This window comes from Melampsora larici-populina, assembly GCF_000204055.1.
Source record: "Melampsora larici-populina 98AG31 unplaced genomic scaffold MELLAscaffold_6, whole genome shotgun sequence".
Lineage (NCBI taxonomy): Eukaryota > Fungi > Basidiomycota > Pucciniomycetes > Pucciniales > Melampsoraceae > Melampsora > Melampsora laricis-populina.
The window spans coordinates 375,692-396,371 of NW_006768770.1; the positions used below are offsets into that span (position 1 = coordinate 375,692).

The following is a 20,680-nucleotide window of genomic DNA, read 5'->3' on the forward strand; positions in this document are numbered from 1 at the left end:
GGTTTCACTTATTGAAATCGATCACAGCCTCAGTAGAGCCAGCAAACCAATGAGCCAAATCTTTCAACCAAGAAGGAAACACTTTGATGATTCAGATAAACTTATGAACCTAATGTTCAAATGTCCAGTTTGGCTAGATCATGAGGTACAACTTGTGGGAATAAAAATGGGTTCTGTGGTCTTACTTCTTAATGAGAAGTTCTAGCAAAATTTGATTAGTTTTTTGGATTGGAAGTTGAATAGTTCGATAGGTCTTAAATAATAATAAAACTTACAGGGTCCAAACATTTTGGTTTCCAATCTACCTGGACTTACTTAAGTGGCACGAACCCCTGAACACTGATATTCATTTTTTTGGTTCATGTTACTATCTTTCTGTTCACTCAATAAAGAAAGATACAGTGGGAATGAGGATATTTAGGAACCTACAATCTAGTTCAAGTGATTCATGTAAACTCAAAACAGCTGCTTTTGAAGTACAGTAATCTGAAGCTTGACAGACGCCAAAAGTGCCTAAAATTGAAGCTACAGTGACCTGAGATGACAAGAACAAGTAGAAACAGATGATCGCGATGAGTTTAGTGATGATATCAAGATTCACAATAGAAATCGTACTGACGATGTATCCGTTCTTTAGTTCAATTAATGTTGGTAAGAAAGCCTTCAAGAGGTGAAAATGAGCCATTATATTCACTCCAAAGCTCCTACAAAGTGGTTAAGAGGTACATCGTGATTGTCAGTTATGATTTCCAATGAGATTGTTTATAAGACAAAGTGGCAAACCGCTGAATTTCACTAGGATTAAGATCGATGATAAATGTTCCATTCGCTACTTCAACGTTATTGATAATGATTGTTGGATCTCCTACTTCGTTTGTGACTCGATCAGCTACAGCTTCTACAGCTTTCGCATCCGATATGTCGCACTCATAGTGATGGACATCTAGAGATAAAGACAACCAAAGTCAATGACAAGCTTGATTTGAATAATAGTGAGTCCATAACCAAAAAAAGCTAACCTGAGTCAGATGGATTTGCAGTAAGAGGTCTAATATCCCAAAAAAACCTCATATTCTTAATAGCCAAAGTTTCAGTAATTACTCTAACTAAACCATCGGAGCCACCAGTAACATGTATGATTTGATGATCCCAATCAATCCTATCGGACCCAATTCTCCAAGTTTCATTTGACCAAGCAATTGAAGAATAATTTAATAACCATCGAAACAAACTTATTATTAGGAGACTGATCAAAGATTTTTTTGATGTTTTTGATCCTTGGATAATCATCATTACTAATATCTTCTAATTCCATCTCTTGGTCAACCATCTGATGTCGTGCCATCCGCCATGGTCTTTCTTCCCTTTCTTGTCCATCCATTGATGCATTCGATAGACCTGGATCCGAATGAATTGTTTCTGTCCTTGTTCAATCTGATTTTACTTCTGAAAGCACTGATCTTGAGATGATCTTTGATGACTGACCCAGACTCAGAGCTGCAAGACGTTTGGACTTTTCTCTATGCATCACTTCCCGAGACGCTGGGTACCGAGAGCCGGGTAGACAATCAGGAAACGCGAGGAAGACCGTTGTACCGCCTCCCTGTTCATCGGTATTCAAATATATTTTTGAGGACATAGGCAATGTGCAAATTCTGATCAAAAGCGTTTTCAGAAGTGAATGAACAGGTTGAACTCTTGAATTCAAGCATCTCAGCCAAGAGTGAGTCTGGGACTGAGGCCCTAAGGATCAAGCAAGCCTCAGTTTGAGAGCTTCACGATCAAGTATTCCTCAGCAATTGCTAAGGCATTTGTCGAGTGACAAAGTTCTGACAAAGTTCTGATAATTTGTGGCCTTTTGACCGTCTTGACGTCAAGACGGTCTGATTTGGACGCGGTGTATGTATTTCCAATTGATTGTAGCCAAACTCTCTGCTGACTACATTCATCTTTTGAGTTTTTTAGAAGGACAAGGGCTCTGCCATCTATGAGACAAAACTGTTTTGACTTTATAAACTTGTGAACAAGTTATGTGTTGACATCAACACCTCTGCTGAAGGTATTGTTGGAACTCAGACTTTACCAACTGATCTAATCTAAAACTTACCAGCTGAGAACAAGAATGGTTTGGAAAATGATTCTGATTTTGAACGACCATTTTACATCCTACCCTCCATAGTGTGCCACTGGGTATCAAAGTAAGAATTGATGTTTTTATCTCCTAGATCATGGATGGCATGACCTAACACAACTATATCCACCATGTCAATATCCTTGTAGCACATTGACATGCACGCACAGAGAGATTTGAAACAAATCTCAAAATAGTTTGGTCCCATGTAGACTGAGATTGTTGTTGGGCACCCTTTGTTAATAATGATTTAGTTATAATATTTGTGGAATCAACTGTCAGCAGCTGGGGTCAACTGCAGTCTGAGTGTCAACATCCCAGTTGATCAGGGGAAGATGTGTCTGTTTTTGAACCTCTTCAAAGGGTCTTTTCAGGGTTTAAGAAAAGTCCTTTGTGTCTGCATTTTGAGGTGCTAAAATTATACAGACACAGTGATCTGTTGGACCATCTGGACATGACATTGACAATGCCAATTGATCTAAGACTTTGGCATGAGATGATATTGAACCAAATTTAAACCACCAACATAGTCAATCCCACAGCAACAGCAATGATTGAAGATAAAATGAAAATAAGTATGTTTGTTTGTTTTACACAATTATGCAATTAGCCTCAACACCAAGGATGAGAAATATATACATCCATATTTCCATGGCCATGTGGTCTTGTGTTTCAACAGCCTGAATCCAAAGATGATTTGAGGTCACTCAATGAGGCTCCACATATTGAGGCTGAGCTCATTCATCAGTGCTTTCATCTTCATTGGCAAAGAAAGCCACACCACCAGTCCTAATTATGATGTTGTGTAACATACACAAGGCAATAACTAACATTTCTTGTGTCTACATAAATTTGGAACAAGTGCATACTGGATAGCATCTCAAATTGTTGTTCCATAACAAAAAGATCCTCTTTATCATGTTTGAAAGACTTGACTGTGCCAAATTGAAAAGTTTCTTATAATCTTTGGGCCTCCCTTAGGCCATTCTTTTAGATGATAAAGTACACCACAATAAGGAGCCAAGAAACTGGGCTTGTTTGCATATCCAGCATCAACAAGATAGAATTTGTCTACAAAGTAAAGGAACTCAGCATTGAGATAAAACCAAATGAAAAAGAAAAGCATGACATACCTGGAAGGACCACACATCTACCCTGCTGCCTAGCTACCCCTAAAACTCTGGCATTGGTAGCAGATCTCTGAACCCAGCCACTTGCACAGAGGTTTTCTTTAAAAAAAAGGGGAAAAAGGTGCTTTTTAGAAAATTAGAACACAGCAAAATCCTTTGCTCCAACTAGATTGTCAAATTCCCCTGGGTATACTAGTCTCCTTCAAGTTAACATGTTTAGATAGTGTTTTCATGCATATGCACTTTTAAAAAATATACTACATCATTTCTCATGGATGCACTTTTTGATGTATTGATACTTTGGCTTTACAAGTCAATTAACAGAGTGGTTTTTTTGTGAACCCCTTCATAAACCCCCCAGGGTTGAAGATATAACACGATAGACACACTCATCTTCCCAGCCACAAATGCATTAGGAGCTATATGCTCACATTGATTTCAGCAGCGGCCTGAGGATGAAAATCCTCAAAATTAGTCATTTGGGTTTTGATTTGGTGCCTTATGCGTCATGACTATTGTTTACTGGAAGAAAATGATTTCTCCTCATATAAAAATACCAGAATTCCTCTGAACCACACTCCAGGTATGTATATTGAGCTATTCCTCACAAAGCTTGTTATAAGCACCTGAGAGTTTTTGTGTTGATTTTCAAAGTGAGCTGGAGGTTACATAACCAGGACTGAGTTAATTAGTATATGGTAGAGGTTGTCTTTCTATTTCTTGTCTTAGCACAATTCTTACTCTCTACACCTGCCCATGTACACTTTTCAATCCCTAAATCCTATAACGTCTAAATAAAAAGTGATGAAATTTTGAGCAAGTCTTCAGTAGAAAGAGTCATTGCAAAACAAAAGTATAATTCAATGTATTTGTATACAACTTAAAAAACCTTTTCAATAGGCCAAGCTGAATTAGTTTGAAACTGAGGTGGAGCAATCTCTTCAACCTAATTTGTCAAGAAGTACATTGAATTTGTACATTTTTCAAGAAAAGAAAAGAAAACACGAGCCAAAATAATAATTCAAGATTAGCATTTTAGAAATCAAAACGGTGGTGATAGGTTTTGTAAATTGACTTGATTTATACAACTTACACTTTGTCCCCTAGTACTTCCAGTTAACCTTCGATCACGTTCCATCATCATTTCATCCCATTTATCAGTACCATATCTCGGAGGCTAACCAAAAGATTATAAAACGTATATGCATAAGTCCTGAGCTTTTCAAGAATTCACACATCCTTCACCCACCTTGCCATCATTGGCCAACATTCGAGTGGTATTAAGAAGTGTTCCTGCTCCGGTGAACATGACCGTCAAGAGACCTGTCGAATAGCGAATATCGATTATACGAGGTTAGCGAAGGTTATGCAGAGGATGAGGTGTAGCTTGAGGAGGCTTGCCGAAGGGGATGAATGCTTCCCATGGTACTGGCACTATGTTGATGTATTCAGGGTTAGTTGATCAGCGACTTTGAAATGAGATTCGGATAATAGGTGATGTAGATATCTGCTCACTTTTGTGTTCGAGGATGTGAGTTGAATGCGAGTGATTTGATTTGTTGTTTCTTTTTATGAGTTGATGATCTTGAGTGTCATACTACGAAAGTTAAACCGAGGCCAGACCCGGAAGACGATTGATTCGGTGCAAGATTGATTGCATGTGAAGTTACATGTGGCAGCAGCTATATAAGCATATTAAACCTCGCTTGCTTGTATCGAGGTCTACACGTGCTCATGACGCAAGGTACCGAGTTTAGCTAGAAGTGTCCGATCGATCGAAAGTAAACAGATTGAATGACGATCACCACTCAAAAGAAAGAAAGAAAGAAACATCAAGAAATCAAACAAGAGAAAGAACGATAAGACCAAGATTAAATTCAAAAGAACATAGAACCATACACTCTCTGCATTCTATCAAAACTCAAACTCAAACTCACCAACAAACAAACTCAAACAAAATGTCAGATTTTCCAGAATTAGAAGACTTTAGTGGAACAGGACCAACAGGAACAGATCCAACATCCGATTTTTTATCAAGAGAAAGAGAATTATTAGGAGAAGAATTTGGAGAAACACCTAAAGATTATTCTTCAAACCTTACATCTAATTTACAAAACCAATCAGAAGATCAATTCGGTTTAAGTTCTTATGAAGATGATAATATGGGACTTTCGAATTCGATCACTCAACCACAAATCTCGGTAACCGGTGGTGGTAATCATCCAGAAGATTTGAATTCATTTGAAGAACAGTATCCTGATTTAAGTCAAGAAGCCGCTTTAGCTCCGACTGTTAGTTTAACTCTATGTATTAAGGTTATTTTTCTTAAAAGTTGATCACATATATGATATACCCAAGATGAGGATTGAATTGACCTTGACAAAGTCAATCTTTTGGTTCAATCAATGCATCAGGCTTGAGGGTGTAAATCCCCTCTGGCACATATCTCACGAAGCGGGTGTATCATATCAACAAGTCATCATTTACTGATCCATACCTTTCTTCTTTTTGTTTGGTGACTCCTAGAATGGTTTCAGTGCCCCTGCTCCTTCACTTTACGGAAATCCTTCTACTCAATCTTACTCTAATACTCCAGCAGTTTACGCTCAAACTCAAATGGAAGAAGATTCTGAGCACATCAAGTTTCGTTCAAACCTATCTCTTTGCTTTTTCTGTCTCTCAAGAAACCTTCCTATTTCTTCTTAAATAATAAATTGACCATTTGATTCTTTTTCTGCTTGTGAATCATTTAGGAAATGGCGTCAAACTCAGGCTGAAGAGATTCAGATCAGGGATGAACGTAGTGCAGCCAAACGTGAAGAGACTATCGCTGCAGCTGAAAAGGCAATCGATGATTTCTATCATGGATACAACACTCAAAAAGAGAAAAACATAGCACGTAACAAGTAAGTAATCTCACATCACACGAGTGTTCACAGTCCAGCCATCAGACAAACAGATTCCTCATGATCCAATTATTGGTACTTCATTGATGATTGCTAGGGAACAAGAGGCTACCTTCCTTCAATCGAGAGTAGATTTATTAGGACAAGGTACAACCTGGCAACGGATCACTGATTTGATCGATTTACAAGATTCAAGATCAAAGACTACATCTAAATCGACTCATGATCTTTCTAGATTTAAAGAAGTTTTATTAAGTCTTAAACGTGAAGGTGAAACTGCACCTGGTGCTGCTGGTTATTGATTACTATAACTCAACTTTCATGTTTTCAAATCGTTGTGGTTTATTGTTTTTTTTGGTCATTTCATTTCTTGAAAATGAATGATTCTTTAGTTCTGTTTTGTTTTTTATTGATCTATTATTTTGGTGAATGTGAGGAGGGGACGTATTGCAAAGAGGGTCACAGTGCCCGTAGAGAGGGCCTCTGACCTCGGGGGCCAACAGTCTTGGCAAGTGTGTCGTGTTTGTGTGATTTTTGTGTCACAAATGTACACAAAGGGCAAAGATTGCATGAACATCACCTAAGCTGAACTTCGTCACCATGTCTGTTTTGAGGTAGCATGTCGACGTGCTCACACCAATCAATTTTGGTAGAGGGTGGATATAACCTACAAACAGGTCTGAGAGCTAAGCATACAATTGCCTTTGTCAAGAGGTTCAGACAGCAAGAGTGTTAAATGGGCTCCTTTGTTCATAGTTCCATTGACAAACGGTACATTTTTGATTGTCTATTATTATTAACAAAGGATTTGCATTTTCTAGAGACAAATTGAATAAAGATCCGTTCAAATTTATTACACAACTCTCTGTGTGAGCACATCAACGTGCTCATGGGGGACAGACATGGTGCGTCAGTCCGAGTCAAGGCTCAGGCAGACTAGGAGACAAGCAGCACTGAACGCTCAATATTACTGACTGGGCACTCAGTGTACCTCACTGAACACCTGGAAGCTGCCTATGAACTATCCTTGCCCCGCAAAAAGCTAGCAACCCTTGCTCTGAATCTTTCATGTCTTGATGTATAAAACCACTGATTGAATTTCAAGTCTATCGGCCCAATGATCAATTTGATGCGCTCCCCTCTGGCTGGAAGAAATTGGAAAGGTTTGTTCATTTTTTCAGAAATCTTGAGGTGCCCAAAATCTTTGCTAACAGAAGGTCAAATTTCACGTCAGGTACCTCTAGCCCCTGGGGGCGTATTCCAGGGTCCTTTTAGTTGTCACCGTGATCATAGGAATTGCTGTGAGCGTCAGTGCCGGGAGGGCAGCGGGCCGACCAGCATGCTCAAGTCATATAAAACATTGAAATGGGAGTGTAGACTTGGCTCGACGTTGCTACTTGTTCATCATCATCTTATCAAATTTCCCTGATATCAATCTTTTATCATATACCTCAATTAAACTTGACTACCTCTCTTAGTAGTATACTAAAAAACAAAATGTCCTACGTCTTCCCAAAGGTTTACCTTCTACTTCTCTCCCTGTGGATTCATAGCCTGGTGGTGCGGGCCCTATCTTGCCAGGTAGGGTTTGAACGTATCTCAGAATGGTATGCAAGTATGTGCTTTTATTTGAATCCTCATTGTCTTATAGCTCTATAATAACCTACACCCGCTGTTAACACATCTGTTTTGGTATTACTGATATTGGAAGATTGTAAGGTCAAAGGTGAAATATGGCCTCAAATAATAACTTGGCGATGTCCATCTTCAGAATGCATTCTGAATGGTAATTATTTCAGCTACTGATCTTCATACCCCTGTCATAACATGTACAAGTAAATTGATTGTCAAGCATCTGATGTATGCATTTGAATTTTAGGTCGTAGGTGGGTTCCAATGAAGAATTGTCAATTGGTCAGATCAAATGACAAAGGTGTTAGCAATCAACAGGGTGTCAAATATGAATGGAATCCTGACAAAAAAATTTTGGTCAGTAGCCTTGGCTTTCATGAACCACCCATTCCTCATAAAGTGACTAATTCTCAAGATTCTTTCTCCATATATTGATGGACAATCTCCAGTTTGTCATAACTCTGGAGGAAAATCTTATAAATGCCCGTACTATCCTTCAAATGTGCCCGCCATGTGTCAGTAACATTATCTTATCAATCAATCAAAATTATGATTAGCTGAAAACAATCATTTGTGCTTAGTTTGCCCCGATGATGGTTTATGCACCGAGCCGGATTGGCAAGGAGGACCTTAGTATAGTTTGACGGAGCTGGACCAGGCTGGACCTTTGTGCTTTTTTGTGCTTCATCACTTTTATTTTTTCTTGTGTGTCTGAATACACTCACTACACCAAATTACATCTTTACCCAGGGGTATAGAAAAGTAGTGTGGGCATAGAAAACTATGGTTAAAGTACTCTTCTATATCCATAGAGATAGTATCATCTATGCCTAGACAAACCATTCTGTTCTATACCCACAGATGAAAATATTCACATGACCACAAGGACTGTATATATACAGTAGATTTCATAAAGGTTGAAATTGAGGTTTTTTGAAAATTGAGAGGTGGACCGTGCGCCACCTGTGACAGGTCTCAAAATGCATACCAAAATGTTGAGATAGACAGCATAGACACATTGACTGAAAAGAATCCTTGGCACAGTTGGATGAATGCCCTCTACATGAGTGTGCACACCCTCATAAGGCGCACATTTTTGAGTTCGAGCCCGAGTGGCTTCCTTTTATGTCATCACAACTTTTGACAAGTTTTTCATATTTGCTTTGCTTGGTGTCATAAACTAAAAGAAAGGGAAAGCTATGCTGGTTGTGATTGCTCGCATGTGCTTGTTGCCATTTCATTCTTGATTCTAGGCAAAAAAACGGTGGTAAAAAAGATAAGGGCAATGAGTCAAACACAGGAGTCCCATGGAAGTTGGACCACCCACCACGGCTCTTGACCACTGCGCCACCAAAGAATTGGTATGTTCATCGATCTGGTATGCATATTTGAGACCTGTCACAGGTGGCGCACGGGCCACCTCTTGATTTTCAAAAAACCTTGATTTCAACCTTTATGAAATCTACTGTAAATCTAGACTCAAAGCCCTTCTTGAGTCTTGTCCCATGGGAAAGCATGGTCCATCAGTCATATTGTACATATGTAGAGAGTGTCTGTCAATTTGTGTAAGATTGTGCATAAACTGCAAAGAGAATGAATTTTACAAGGTGAAAAATGATTGCATATGACCAAAATGATTGATAATGCAGAATTAATGCAGAATAATGCAGAATTAATGCAGAATAATGCAGAATTAATGCAGAATAATGCAGAATTAATGCAGAATTAATCATTTTGTAGATTAGATGTAATCTTTTTTCACCTTGGAAAACTACATTATCTTCACAGTGCATACATACTCATATACAATGCTGAACATGGTTGAAGATCTCTTGTATCAGCATAGAATTGTATTTTGGGGTAAAAATATCAAAAAACAGAAAATTGAGATTCTGTGCACTGTAACACTGCCTTTGGGTCCCAATACATACAGCTGAGTCAGCGCAAAGAAAATACTCAATTTCTCAATCTCAAATATTGTACATAGGTGTATCAAAAGCATTGTTCATTGGTATAGAAAAGTACTCTACCAATAGTTTTCTATGCCCACACTACTTTTCTATACCCCGGGTAAAGATGTCATTTGTTGTAGTGATTGTACGTGGTAAGTCAAAAAAATCTTATTTCAGTTTCAAATGTAATCTCACCTGGAATTGCAAATGACCATTTGAAATAATCTATAGCACCAAGATCTTATTCAAAGATTGATATCTATCCAATTTCTTATATTCACATTTGAATCGTATTAGAGCTAAAACTCATCACAAACAGTGAATGTAGAATTCTCGATGCTTGGATTGCATTCAAACTCGTAAATACGTACACTCAATTTACTAGGAGAAACTTTTGATTGACTCTCCTTTTGATGGAGCGGACACACACTCAAGCTTATAGCGCGCAGAGTGAACATATTTTGTCAGTTGATTGGAAAACCCTGTAAGTGTCTCAGCAGCATCCAACAGGCCTACTCAGCTGGTTTGATGCAAGGAGATCTCAAGCCTTGAGTTCCTAATTAAGTAACACTAATTCTGGCTTAGGATTGGAATATTCAAAATGATTTTTGCAACAGAACATTCACTTCAAATTCATCATCAAACATACTTCAATATTTCAAAAAATCACCATTCACAAAACAAATAAAGATGAAAAACTACAAATGCATATAGTGTATAGTATCCATATTGAGATGCAAAAACAGACATTACCCAAAGAGTTTTTAGGTTCCTTGAATCACTTTGAACATCTTCTCATCTCTTCACATCATGATCTTGTTCCTTTGTTCAAATCTCTTTGTTTTTCATATCTCAACATATTCTATCAATGTTTTTGATAGATAGTTCTATGATTATTTCAAGAGCAAAAAGAGAATGATGTAATTTACGCACAGATAACGCCCATCAAAACACCATGTCCTCCATAAAGGTCAGAATGAACCTCTTTTTCAAAATTGGAGTCATATCAGAGTTGTAAAGGTACTGGGCAAAGCACACTGTAGCTAGGTGTATAGAGACAAATTCAAAGGAGATTCTCCGTATTGGAATGAGTTCACCACAGAGCTTGTGACCTTGTGAGCTCCTTGTGAGCTCTTTGTTTGGAGGAGTTGAATTTATTCAACACTTTGGCCATGGATGCTGGCTTGGACCCAATCCATCAAGAGCACACACAAAAAACATGCTGAGGTCATTTTATTTATTGGTTTTTACTGACCAGACCAATCAACCTACTGAAGAAACACCATCTTGTTTCTTTTTCCTCTATGTTGTTTTGCTTTTGAAGGCATATGGGAGTGTTCCTCAGCACATTGCCCTTGCTTCCGTTCACACAAAAACCCAGTTCAATGTGTCCAACAGGGCCCACAAGATGGACATAATGACTGAGAAGCTGACTGAGAAGCTTGACAAGCTTCTCAGTACAGTCATTGCGCAAAATGTGGCATTGGCTCCAACCAATGGAGCCAAAACTCCTGCTTTGGTGCCTTGGGCTTGCTCTTTGGAACGGCACGTAGGTTTTCTTCAGGTACTTTTGTTCTTGCCCACCCTTGAATACCCAGAACCTTACATATCTTTGTTTTTGCCGCTTCCTCAGGATGTTATGGTCTAACTAATAGCATATGCTTATACACATACTTGTACCATGTAGCTATTAGAGAGTGCTCGTCCGCTCAGAGCTTTTACTCCTTACGTTGCAATCTAGTCATACTAGCAACAAGCCCTTCATAGCTCTATCCTTTCCTCTGGTCCTAACATATTGCAACGTCTCACCTTAGGATACAAGCTCCAGAAGAGAAAGAAGAAAGTCAAAGTAAATCAAAGTCAAAAGAAGAAGTCAAAGAGAAATTGAGAGAAGAAGAAAATTCAAATCAAAAGTTCAAAGTAAATTAAAGTTAAAAGATTCACCAAACTCAATTAGATTAAAGTTTATCATCTCTCAGATTCCACGCATCCTAAACGATACCCCGCAATCTTCCTGCTTATCTCCGCCAAGACGCCAAACTTTAAACCTCCCGAAGAAGACTCCTCGTTGTCGAGAGAAGATAATTTCACCAAAGTCAATAGTACAGTAGATGAAATGACAACTATAAACATGGAAGAAGTGATGAAACAGTTAGCTGATCTGAATAATAGGCTTATGGAAGAAACAAACCGCCGACAACAAGTCGAGAAGGAATTGCATCAGCTAAGGCAGGAGCGAAACTCGTCTACATCAGATATTAATGCCGGTACAACCCCAATGCCAAATGTTCCAATGTCTTCGGCCCCTGCCCAGCCGCCACAATCTCATGTTGTCCAACCAAGAACTCCCAAGGTGGCTACGCCTACGCCTGACAAATTTGATGGTTTGAAAGGTTCTAAAGCTGAAATATTCTTGAATCAATTGGGTGTTTATTTACAACTTAATTCGTCGGCCTTTGCAAATGATCATGCTAAAGTTGCATTCGCACTATCTTATACAACAGGAAAAGCAAACATCTGGGGACAGCACCTAATGGATAAGATTTTAGATGGAGACAACGGACATTTAGTGACTTGGAGTAAATTCATTGAATTGTTTAAGGCTACGTTTTATGATACTGAAAGAATTAGTAAAGCAGAGAGACAAATAAGAGAGTTGAAACAAACTAAAGATGTGTCAGATTATTGGATCAAGTTCTCGGAATTATCACTCGTAGTTAAATGGCCAGAAGACATACTCATCTCACAATTCGAACAAGGATTGAAATCTGAAATCACTATACACATGGTTAGAGATGAATTTGAAAAAGTGGAGGACATTGCAAAAATGGCAATCAAATTAGATAGCAAACTACACAAGCGAAGTCCAGAATGAAATGATAGAGAGTTCAGTGAAGCAAAAAGCTTTTGCCGTTCGTAATAAAAACACCTGGGGAATCAGGCGCAGCGTAAGCACAACGGAAACAAGCCAGGTAGCTTCACAAGAGCTCCTAAAAACAGTAACACACCTGGGGAATCAGGCGCAGCGTAAGCACAACGGCAACAAGCCAGGTAGCTTCACAAGAGCTCCTAAAAACAGTAACACACCTGTGCGCAGTGCAACAGGATACGGGCAAGTTCAGTAAAACGTAAAAAGAGCAAAAATAAAAAGTAAATAGTTTCTTCGATGGGGGAAGAAACTTCAGCACACAGCGGTTGTACTTAAGTAAAGATGTTCATTGCACACACAAATTGAAATTAATTAATATAAAGAGAAACACCGCAGGTCACATACGACCTATTCCCAAATAAGAAAGAAAAACCGCGCACACTCTAACCAACACTAAATTCGTCAATCATAACACTCTCTTTCGTTAACATCTTGCCACATATTCACCTATGTCTAAATCTTCAACTTGAAACGAACGGAAGTCCTTGATAATTGATATCTTGAGGCAATTGAATATAAATTTGAATACTCTAAAGCGTGGTATGACAAATACCACGACACGCCCCCTCAAGGACTTCAGGGAGAAACATGCTTCAAACCAAGAAGTTGACGCAGATAATAGAATTGTTGTCGTCCTAAAGGCTTGGTTAGGAGATCAGCCATCATTTCAGTAGTTGGGCAATGTTTCACAATCAACGCTCCTTGCTTTACAACCTCTCTGATCCAGTGGTATTGAATTTCTATGTGCTTTGTCCTTGCGTGAAAAATTGACTTGGTGGTCAGGTGAATGGCGCCCATGTTGTCACTGCGTAGCTCTGTAGGATTCGGATCCTCAAAACCGAACATAGCAAGCATGCCACGTAACCACATGAGCTCCTGGCCGGCCTCCGTGATAGCACGATATTCGGCCTCAGTTGAGGACAACGCAACAGTAGGTTGCAGACACGATTTCCAAGAAATGGGGCCGCCGGCCAACTGAAAGATATAACCAGTGGTAGACCTGCGCGATTCCCTATCACCCGCCCAGTCAGAATCACAGTGAGAAATGGGAAGATTAAAACTTTTGAGACCAGTAACCGACGTCGAAGATGATTTTTCGCCGTCGTAGGAAATGCCAAGATTGATCATGCCAAGGAGATATCGAAAAACATGGATCACAGCATCCCAATGTTTTCTTGCCGGAGCATCCAAGTGTTGAGAAAGAACGCCGACAGCGTAGGACAAATCAGGCCGGGTACATTGGGCCAGATACATCAAGGATCCCACGGCGCTGCAATAATTTAGGTCCTCGAGTTGGAATGCTGCAACCTTGTCCTGACTGGCGCGATAAAGTTTCAATCCAGCAGGGAATGGCGTAGAGGCGGTCTTCAAAGTTAGCATGTCAAACCTCTCCAGGACGGCCCGAGCCAAAGCAGATTGCGTGATAGTGTAGCATAAAGCTGACTGCCGAACGATCTGAATTCCAACAACGGTTGTCGCCACTCCTAAGTCCTCCATCTCCCATTTACGACTGATTTCCGTTTTGAAGGTGGCGATGTCATTTCCTGTAATAGCTAAGTCGTCCACATGGACATAAATCGCGGTGAAAGAGGTTGAAGCATGACAAATATAGATGCAGGGATCGATTGGACATTGTTTGAAACCAATGCTGATAAGAAAAGACACCACATCATCATACCAGATCTTTGGAGACTGCCTTAACCCATAAAGAGCCCTTTTTAAACGACAAACCTTTCCACCAGAACCTCGATGAAAACCTTCTGGTTGGTACATGTATACCTCTTCATCCAGAACACCGTTTAGAAAGGCCGTAACCGCATCCATTTGATGGATCTCCCAGCCTTGAAGAGCTGCAAAAGCAATGAGTAGACGAAGCGAAGACGGCTTCCCAGTGGGAGAGAACGTCTCATGATAATCAATACCCTCCTGTTGCATATTTCCCATGACAACAAAACGGGCCTTGAATTTTGAGACAGTGCCATCAATGTTGAATTTCTTGCGAAAAAGCCAAAAACCGCGTAAAATGTTCTTTCCTGGCGGTGGATCAACGAGCTCCCATACTTCTTTGTTAGACAAAGAGTCGAATTCTTTTTGACATGCCTCACGCCATAGCTCAGCTTCCGGTCCTTTTAAAGCAAACTTGAAGGACTTTGGTACTGGTACATCGATAGTCGAGGACGAGAAGGCTTCAGGTAACAGATCAAAAGCTGATACGTGTGTGCAGTCTTCAAGATAGACATGTCCTCCCATTCCCTTGTAATTGACAGGTTCCTTACTTCTCAAAGATCGTCGAGAAGAAGCATCAGATGCAGGTTGAGGACACGAGTTGTTGTCTTCGACAGGAAGTGGTAGAGGATTGGTGATTCGAATAACTGGAGGTTCATCTTCATCACTGTTGTCATCACGAGACAGAACTCGAAAACGATTCGGAGATTCGACAGATAAGACAGGCACTGATTCGTCCTCAAAATTTAAAGGTGAAGAAGTTGAAGTTGGAGAAGTAGAAGTCGAACGGAAAGGAAATACGGACTCGCAAAAAGTGACATTATGAGACATGATAACTTTTCTAGTTTCGAGATCAAAGACGCGATAATTGAAGTTGTCGTCCTGATAACCGATCAGTACTCCCTCAGACGTACGAGATGTGTACTTGCTCGATCTCACTTCTTTTCGAATCAACACATGAGTTTGACAACCGAAAACACGAAGATGTTTAACGCTAGGCTTTCGATAATACCATACTTCATATGGGGTTTTTCCATCCGGAAGAGCAGCAGTGATCAACCTATTTGAGATGAAAACAGCGGTGGCGCACGCCTCGTACCAAAAATTCATAGGCACACAAGACTCAATCATCATAGACCAAGCACGACCAGTGATAGTCTGCATACCCCTCTCAGATACACCATTTTGCTCTGGAGTATAAGCCGCAGTTAGATGTAAGACAATACCCATCTCATCACAATAATCCTGCATGATCGTGTTTACAAATTCAGATCCTTGATCCATAGTAAACTGAATAACCTTGCATCCCGTTTGTCGCTCAACCAAGGTGATGTATTTGACGAAAATGGTGAAAACAGACTCTTTAGTCTTATTGCATAGAGGAAAGATATGACGAAACAAGGAAAAGTCATCCGTAAACAAAATATAGTAAAGTTCATTATGTAAACCAGCAATACGATTAATACCACTGAGGTCAACATGTACATTCTGAAGAAATAAGGAAGCACGTGGTCGAGTGCCGGAGAATGGAAGCTTCTTGGCATTGGATTGAATACATGTAGGACAGGGAGTTACTGATGAAGACGTAGTACATAACCCTTCTAAGCTTCCTTTCTTGACCATCTCGACTAAGTACTTGTGATTTACATGGCCTAAACGTTGGTGTTGCAGGTGACATGAGTACGAATGTTGACCGGATGGTTGAGTGGATAGAACAGAACTCACAGGTTCGAGAGCTATGAACATGAGATTTCCGGTAAAAGCCCCATTAAACAAGGCACATTGACCCATGACTAAACTGAAGCAGTCGGGGTCCGAAGAGTTGATCAAGGTGACCACTCCCTTCTTTAATAAAGCACCACCAGCTATGAGATTTCTACTTAATTCAGGTACGTATAAGCAGTCGGCCAGAGTAAATACAGTTCCATCTCCGGCCTTGAGTTTTACCGAACCAGTAGAGTGAACTGCCAACGACGCGTCTCCACCAGCCAGTTTCAAGCGTTTGTTGGAATCTTCAAGCGGCTTGATGGTCGAAGCATCGAACAGACTCAGGTCGTTAAACATGTGGTGCGAAGCACCGGTGTCATTCAACGCCCATAACCCGTTGGAAGGGGTCACTGAAGAGGCAGTGAAATCAACTAGCTCCAAACCTTGAGCAGAGTGTTGTCCTTCTGCAGGTGGATACAAGTCATGAGTAAGATTGAAAACGAAATCTGGTTGTACGGGATAGGTCGATTCAGGGACAGGGGTTTGTATGAAGCCGGCAGACACATCCACGACGTTGGTAATCACAGGAACATGAGTGGCCTCAGCAGCAGGTTGAGATTTGACGGAGATGGGTTGAAAGTCTATGAGAAAGGTCATAGCGTGAGATGAAGAAATTGGTGGTCTGATGACCTTGACACCTCTAACAGCAGAACTAGAGGGCTCTACGTGACTTGACTGTTGGTGAAAGTTTCGTCGTTTGAACTTTTTCTTCTCATCTTGTTTCATCATCCATTCGTCTCGTTTAGCAAAATTAACCGGTCGTTTGAAGCATTGATCCGGTTTGTGAGGGTTCTGAAAGGTATTGCCAACACAACGATCCTCAGTACATTTGATTAAATTACTTGGATTTGCTTGATAGTTTGCAACATGATGAGTCGATTGAGTTTGAACTAGCGAAGTTGGAGTATACGACACTTCTTCTTCGACTCTAAGTAATTCATTCTTAACTTTTTCAAATGTAAGTGGTTGAACTATTCCGTAAATGACATTGATGTTAACCTCATAACCAGGCTTCAAGCTTCTAATGAGAGTTCGAGCTTGCTGGGTGTCAGACATGTCCCCACCAAATTTAAAGAATTCGCGAAGCAACGATGAAAACTTGTCGATATGTACCTTCAATGTATCAGATCTAGGTTGGGTCATATTTAATAGTGCAGTTTCAATGTTCTTCAACTTGGCCTCAGAAACGCTCGAATGATAATCTTTGAAGTGTTTCCATAATACATAGGGATCATAAACAATAGCCATTTCCTTAGTAGTCGCATTTCTAACAGTCAATTTATCACACGCTCTTTCACCATTGATACCATCACATTTATTTAAAATCCAAGTGCTCAATAAGAATTTGATTTTATTATGTTTCTCATTGGAAAGCGAAGTGTCTACATAATCCTTCACATCCAAGTATGACTCATAACCCAGGGATTCGATGGATTCATGAATGACAAGGTTCCAGTGGTTGTAGTTCTCATCAGTTAAGTCGTTCTTAATGTTGAATTTACTTAATTAATTAGTAGTGCGTTGAATGAACAGTTGAAGTGGTGATAAGGATTCAATGTTGTTTTCAGACATGTTGATGGTGGAAGATTTAGAAGAAGTAGCAGGTAGAGAAGGTGATAGTAAAAGAGGCTTTAATCCAGAAGTACGTTTGACAGTTTTAGAAGATTTGTCGGAATCGTCAGAGGTAACGGATTCGGTGTCCGTAAGATTGATTGACTCGTCTTCAGATTGCATAAAGGTTTAAAACAGTCGGATCGATAATTGAGAGTCGATAAATATCGAAACTCCCGCTACCATGAAATGATAGAGAGTTCAGTGAAGCAAAAAGCTTTTGCCGTTCGTAATAAAAACACCTGGGGAATCAGGCGCAGCGTAAGCACAACGGCAACAAGCCAGGTAGCTTCACAAGAGCTCCTAAAAACAGTAACACACCTGGGGAATCAGGCGCAGCGTAAGCACAACGGCAACAAGCCAGGTAGCTTCACAAGAGCTCCTAAAAACAGTAACACACCTGTGCGCAGTGCAACAGGATACGGGCAAGTTCAGTAAAACGTAAAAAGAGCAAAAATAAAAAGTAAATAGTTTCTTCAATGGGGGAAGAAACTTCAGCACACAGCGGTCGTACTTAAGTAAAGATGTTCATTGCACACACAAATTGAAATTAATTAATATAAAGAGAAACACCGCAGGTCACATACGACCTATTCCCAAATAAGAAAGAAAAACCGCGCACACTCTAACCAACACTAAATTCGTCAATCATAACACTCTCTTTCATTACACTACACCAAATGCAATCTTTACCGGGCGGTAAAGAAAACTACTGACATAGAAAAGTCCTGAGGCAACAGGAAGAGAGCTAAAAATCTGAAAAAATATGCACCTTGTTCCTAGATGTTGGGGCGTCATGATGAGTATTTTTTTGTGTTTTACACACGGATATTGGTTAATGTACTAACAATAAAGGCTGAGAATCATCAAAAACCCACCTGTAACAATACCTGAAATTTGGCCCTTGATTTTGAAGACAGGATTTTGGAATCTTCAAACATCAATAGCTTTTGCAGTTCTGAATCGAATCACTCGATTTAAAGTGCATTGAAAAGGTGAGCCTTCCCTTTACATTTTTCATTGAGACATCACATCTGTAGCTGGTCTACAAAAGATCCTACAGAGCTATTCATGAAGAACTGTTTGAACATATGTAGAGCGTTTATATGGCTAGATAGCACCTTAACACCTTTATGAAGTGTAAAGGAGAGTGGTTCAGCTTTTGAATGAACCAACAATCGAGTTATTTGGAGCAGAATTGCAAAAGTTATTGAAGTTTTCAGACAACAAAATATTGTCTTCATAATCATGACCCAAATTTCAGGCATTGTTACAGGTGGGTTGTTGATTATTTTCAGCCTTTATTGTTAGTACATTAACCAATATCTGTGTGTAAGATACAAAAAAATACTCATCATGACGCCCCAACATCTAGGAACAAGGTGCATATTTTTTCAGGTTTTTAGCTCTCTTCCGGTTACCTCAGGATTTTTCTATGTCAGTAGTTTTCTTTACCGCCCGGTAAAGATTACATTTGGTGTAGTGTTAACATCTTGCCACATATTCACCTATGTCTAAATCTTCAACTTGAAACGAACGGAAGTCCTTGATAATTGATATCTTGAGGCAATTGAATATAAATTTGAATACTCTAAAGCGTGGTATGACAAATACCAGGTATCTCACGTGAAACCAATTCCCAAATGCCCAGCTTATCACCTGCCCCCGATCCCGACGCCATGGATTAATCAGCATATCGTTTGAATATAAGTGAAGATGAATATCTCCATAGAGGTACTTCAGGAGCTTGCTATGCATGTGGTAAAACTGGTCATTACATAGGAGGTTGTCCAAAGAGGAAAAGAAGTAGAGGGTTTTATTCAGGTGGTTATGGTAATAGATATTCAAGTAGTTCGGGGGGGAGAAGTGGTCATGGTAGTGGTAGTAACTCAAGAATTGATGAATTCGAAACCCAACTCAAGGCGAAAATTGATGCGTTAGAAGCTCAGGTCAACAAAGGAAAAGAGGTGGAAGGAAGAGCGGATAATTCAAAAAATGGCGAAGCTCGAGATTGATGGTTGTGCCACCCTCAAGCGTAGAAAATTAAGAAATAGAAGAAAATGTCATTGATAGTTTGGAAATGCATGATACCAGAATTATTGATAAAATTTACCTTTATGACCCTGAAACTGCCACAACCAAAATTGCCCGTGCCTTAGTTGATAGTGGAGCCACTCATGAGGCAGTAAGCAGAAGATATTTAGCCGAGACATCTTTCAGAACATCTGAACTTCCTCAAAAGAGATGTGTTACTGGATTCAGCGGTCACAAGTCGGTAGTAACACATACCGGTGACTATTGTGTGAACAACAAGAAAGAAGAGACAACTTTTATTGTCACGGATCTAAGAGACAAATATGATGTCATTTCAGGAATGTCTTGGATCCGACAGAACCACAAGCTAATTGACTGGGAGCTATCTAAGTTGAAGACTGAAGAAATGACCGAAATTGCAACTGTGAACACAGTTTTGTCCTTACCGACTCCATCCTTGAAGGACCACGTACTGAGGCCTGAGGGGAACGCTAGGTTTAGTGACGAGGGGGTAGAGTCTAGTAATAGCTCACACATACCCCCGCAATGTGAGTTCAATTTTAAAAACATTATAAAAGAGAATGAAAAGATTTGTGATCAGGATCCTCTCTTGAATTTCAGAACAGATGATACGATTACAGCACACTCACTCGATGATCCGACAAAAACCTCAACGGACCACGACCTGAGGCCTAAGAGGGAAGCTAGGAACATCGAGAAGGGGGTAGAGTCTATGAAAAACTCACAAATACCCCCGCAGAGTGAGTCCAACACTGTTTTTCAACCATCACGTCTTGGAAACATTGGCAAGCATCTCTCTCCTTGTGTAAGGTATGGAATAGCAGGAACCCAACGAACCTTTC

The 20,680-nt window shown here is 39.9% G+C and overlaps 4 protein-coding genes across 4 annotated transcripts; 2 read left to right on the top strand and 2 right to left on the bottom strand.

The window, feature by feature from the left end:
• Positions 1–379: 379 nt before the first annotated feature.
• MELLADRAFT_94392 (uncharacterized protein) lies at positions 380–1,071 on the bottom strand (the record flags this gene model as incomplete). The annotated part of the gene is made up of 3 exons (XM_007406621.1): positions 380–701; positions 784–943; positions 1,020–1,071. 3 exons carry the CDS (start codon positions 1,069–1,071, stop codon positions 380–382), a joined length of 534 nt encoding a protein of 177 aa, XP_007406683.1.
• A 3,016-nt stretch (positions 1,072–4,087) lies between these two features.
• MELLADRAFT_42266 (uncharacterized protein) lies at positions 4,088–4,857 on the bottom strand (the record flags this gene model as incomplete). The annotated part of the gene is made up of 5 exons (XM_007406620.1): positions 4,088–4,207; positions 4,355–4,438; positions 4,511–4,584; positions 4,663–4,695; positions 4,777–4,857. Coding segments are annotated over 5 exons (258 nt in total).
• Positions 4,858–5,219: 362 nt separating this feature from the next.
• Positions 5,220–6,469, top strand: MELLADRAFT_103404 (uncharacterized protein; the record flags this gene model as incomplete). Its single annotated transcript, XM_007406301.1, has 4 exons — positions 5,220–5,552; positions 5,788–5,903; positions 6,015–6,167; positions 6,265–6,469. The coding sequence occupies 4 exons, from the start codon at positions 5,220–5,222 to the stop codon at positions 6,467–6,469; spliced, it is 807 nt and encodes a 268-aa protein (XP_007406363.1).
• Positions 6,470–7,664: 1,195 nt separating this feature from the next.
• MELLADRAFT_123577 (uncharacterized protein) lies at positions 7,665–8,433 on the top strand (the record flags this gene model as incomplete). The annotated part of the gene is made up of 5 exons (XM_007406302.1): positions 7,665–7,782; positions 7,879–7,953; positions 8,047–8,160; positions 8,249–8,314; positions 8,381–8,433. 5 exons carry the CDS (start codon positions 7,665–7,667, stop codon positions 8,431–8,433), a joined length of 426 nt encoding a protein of 141 aa, XP_007406364.1.
• Between the last annotated feature and the right edge of the window lie 12,247 nt (positions 8,434–20,680).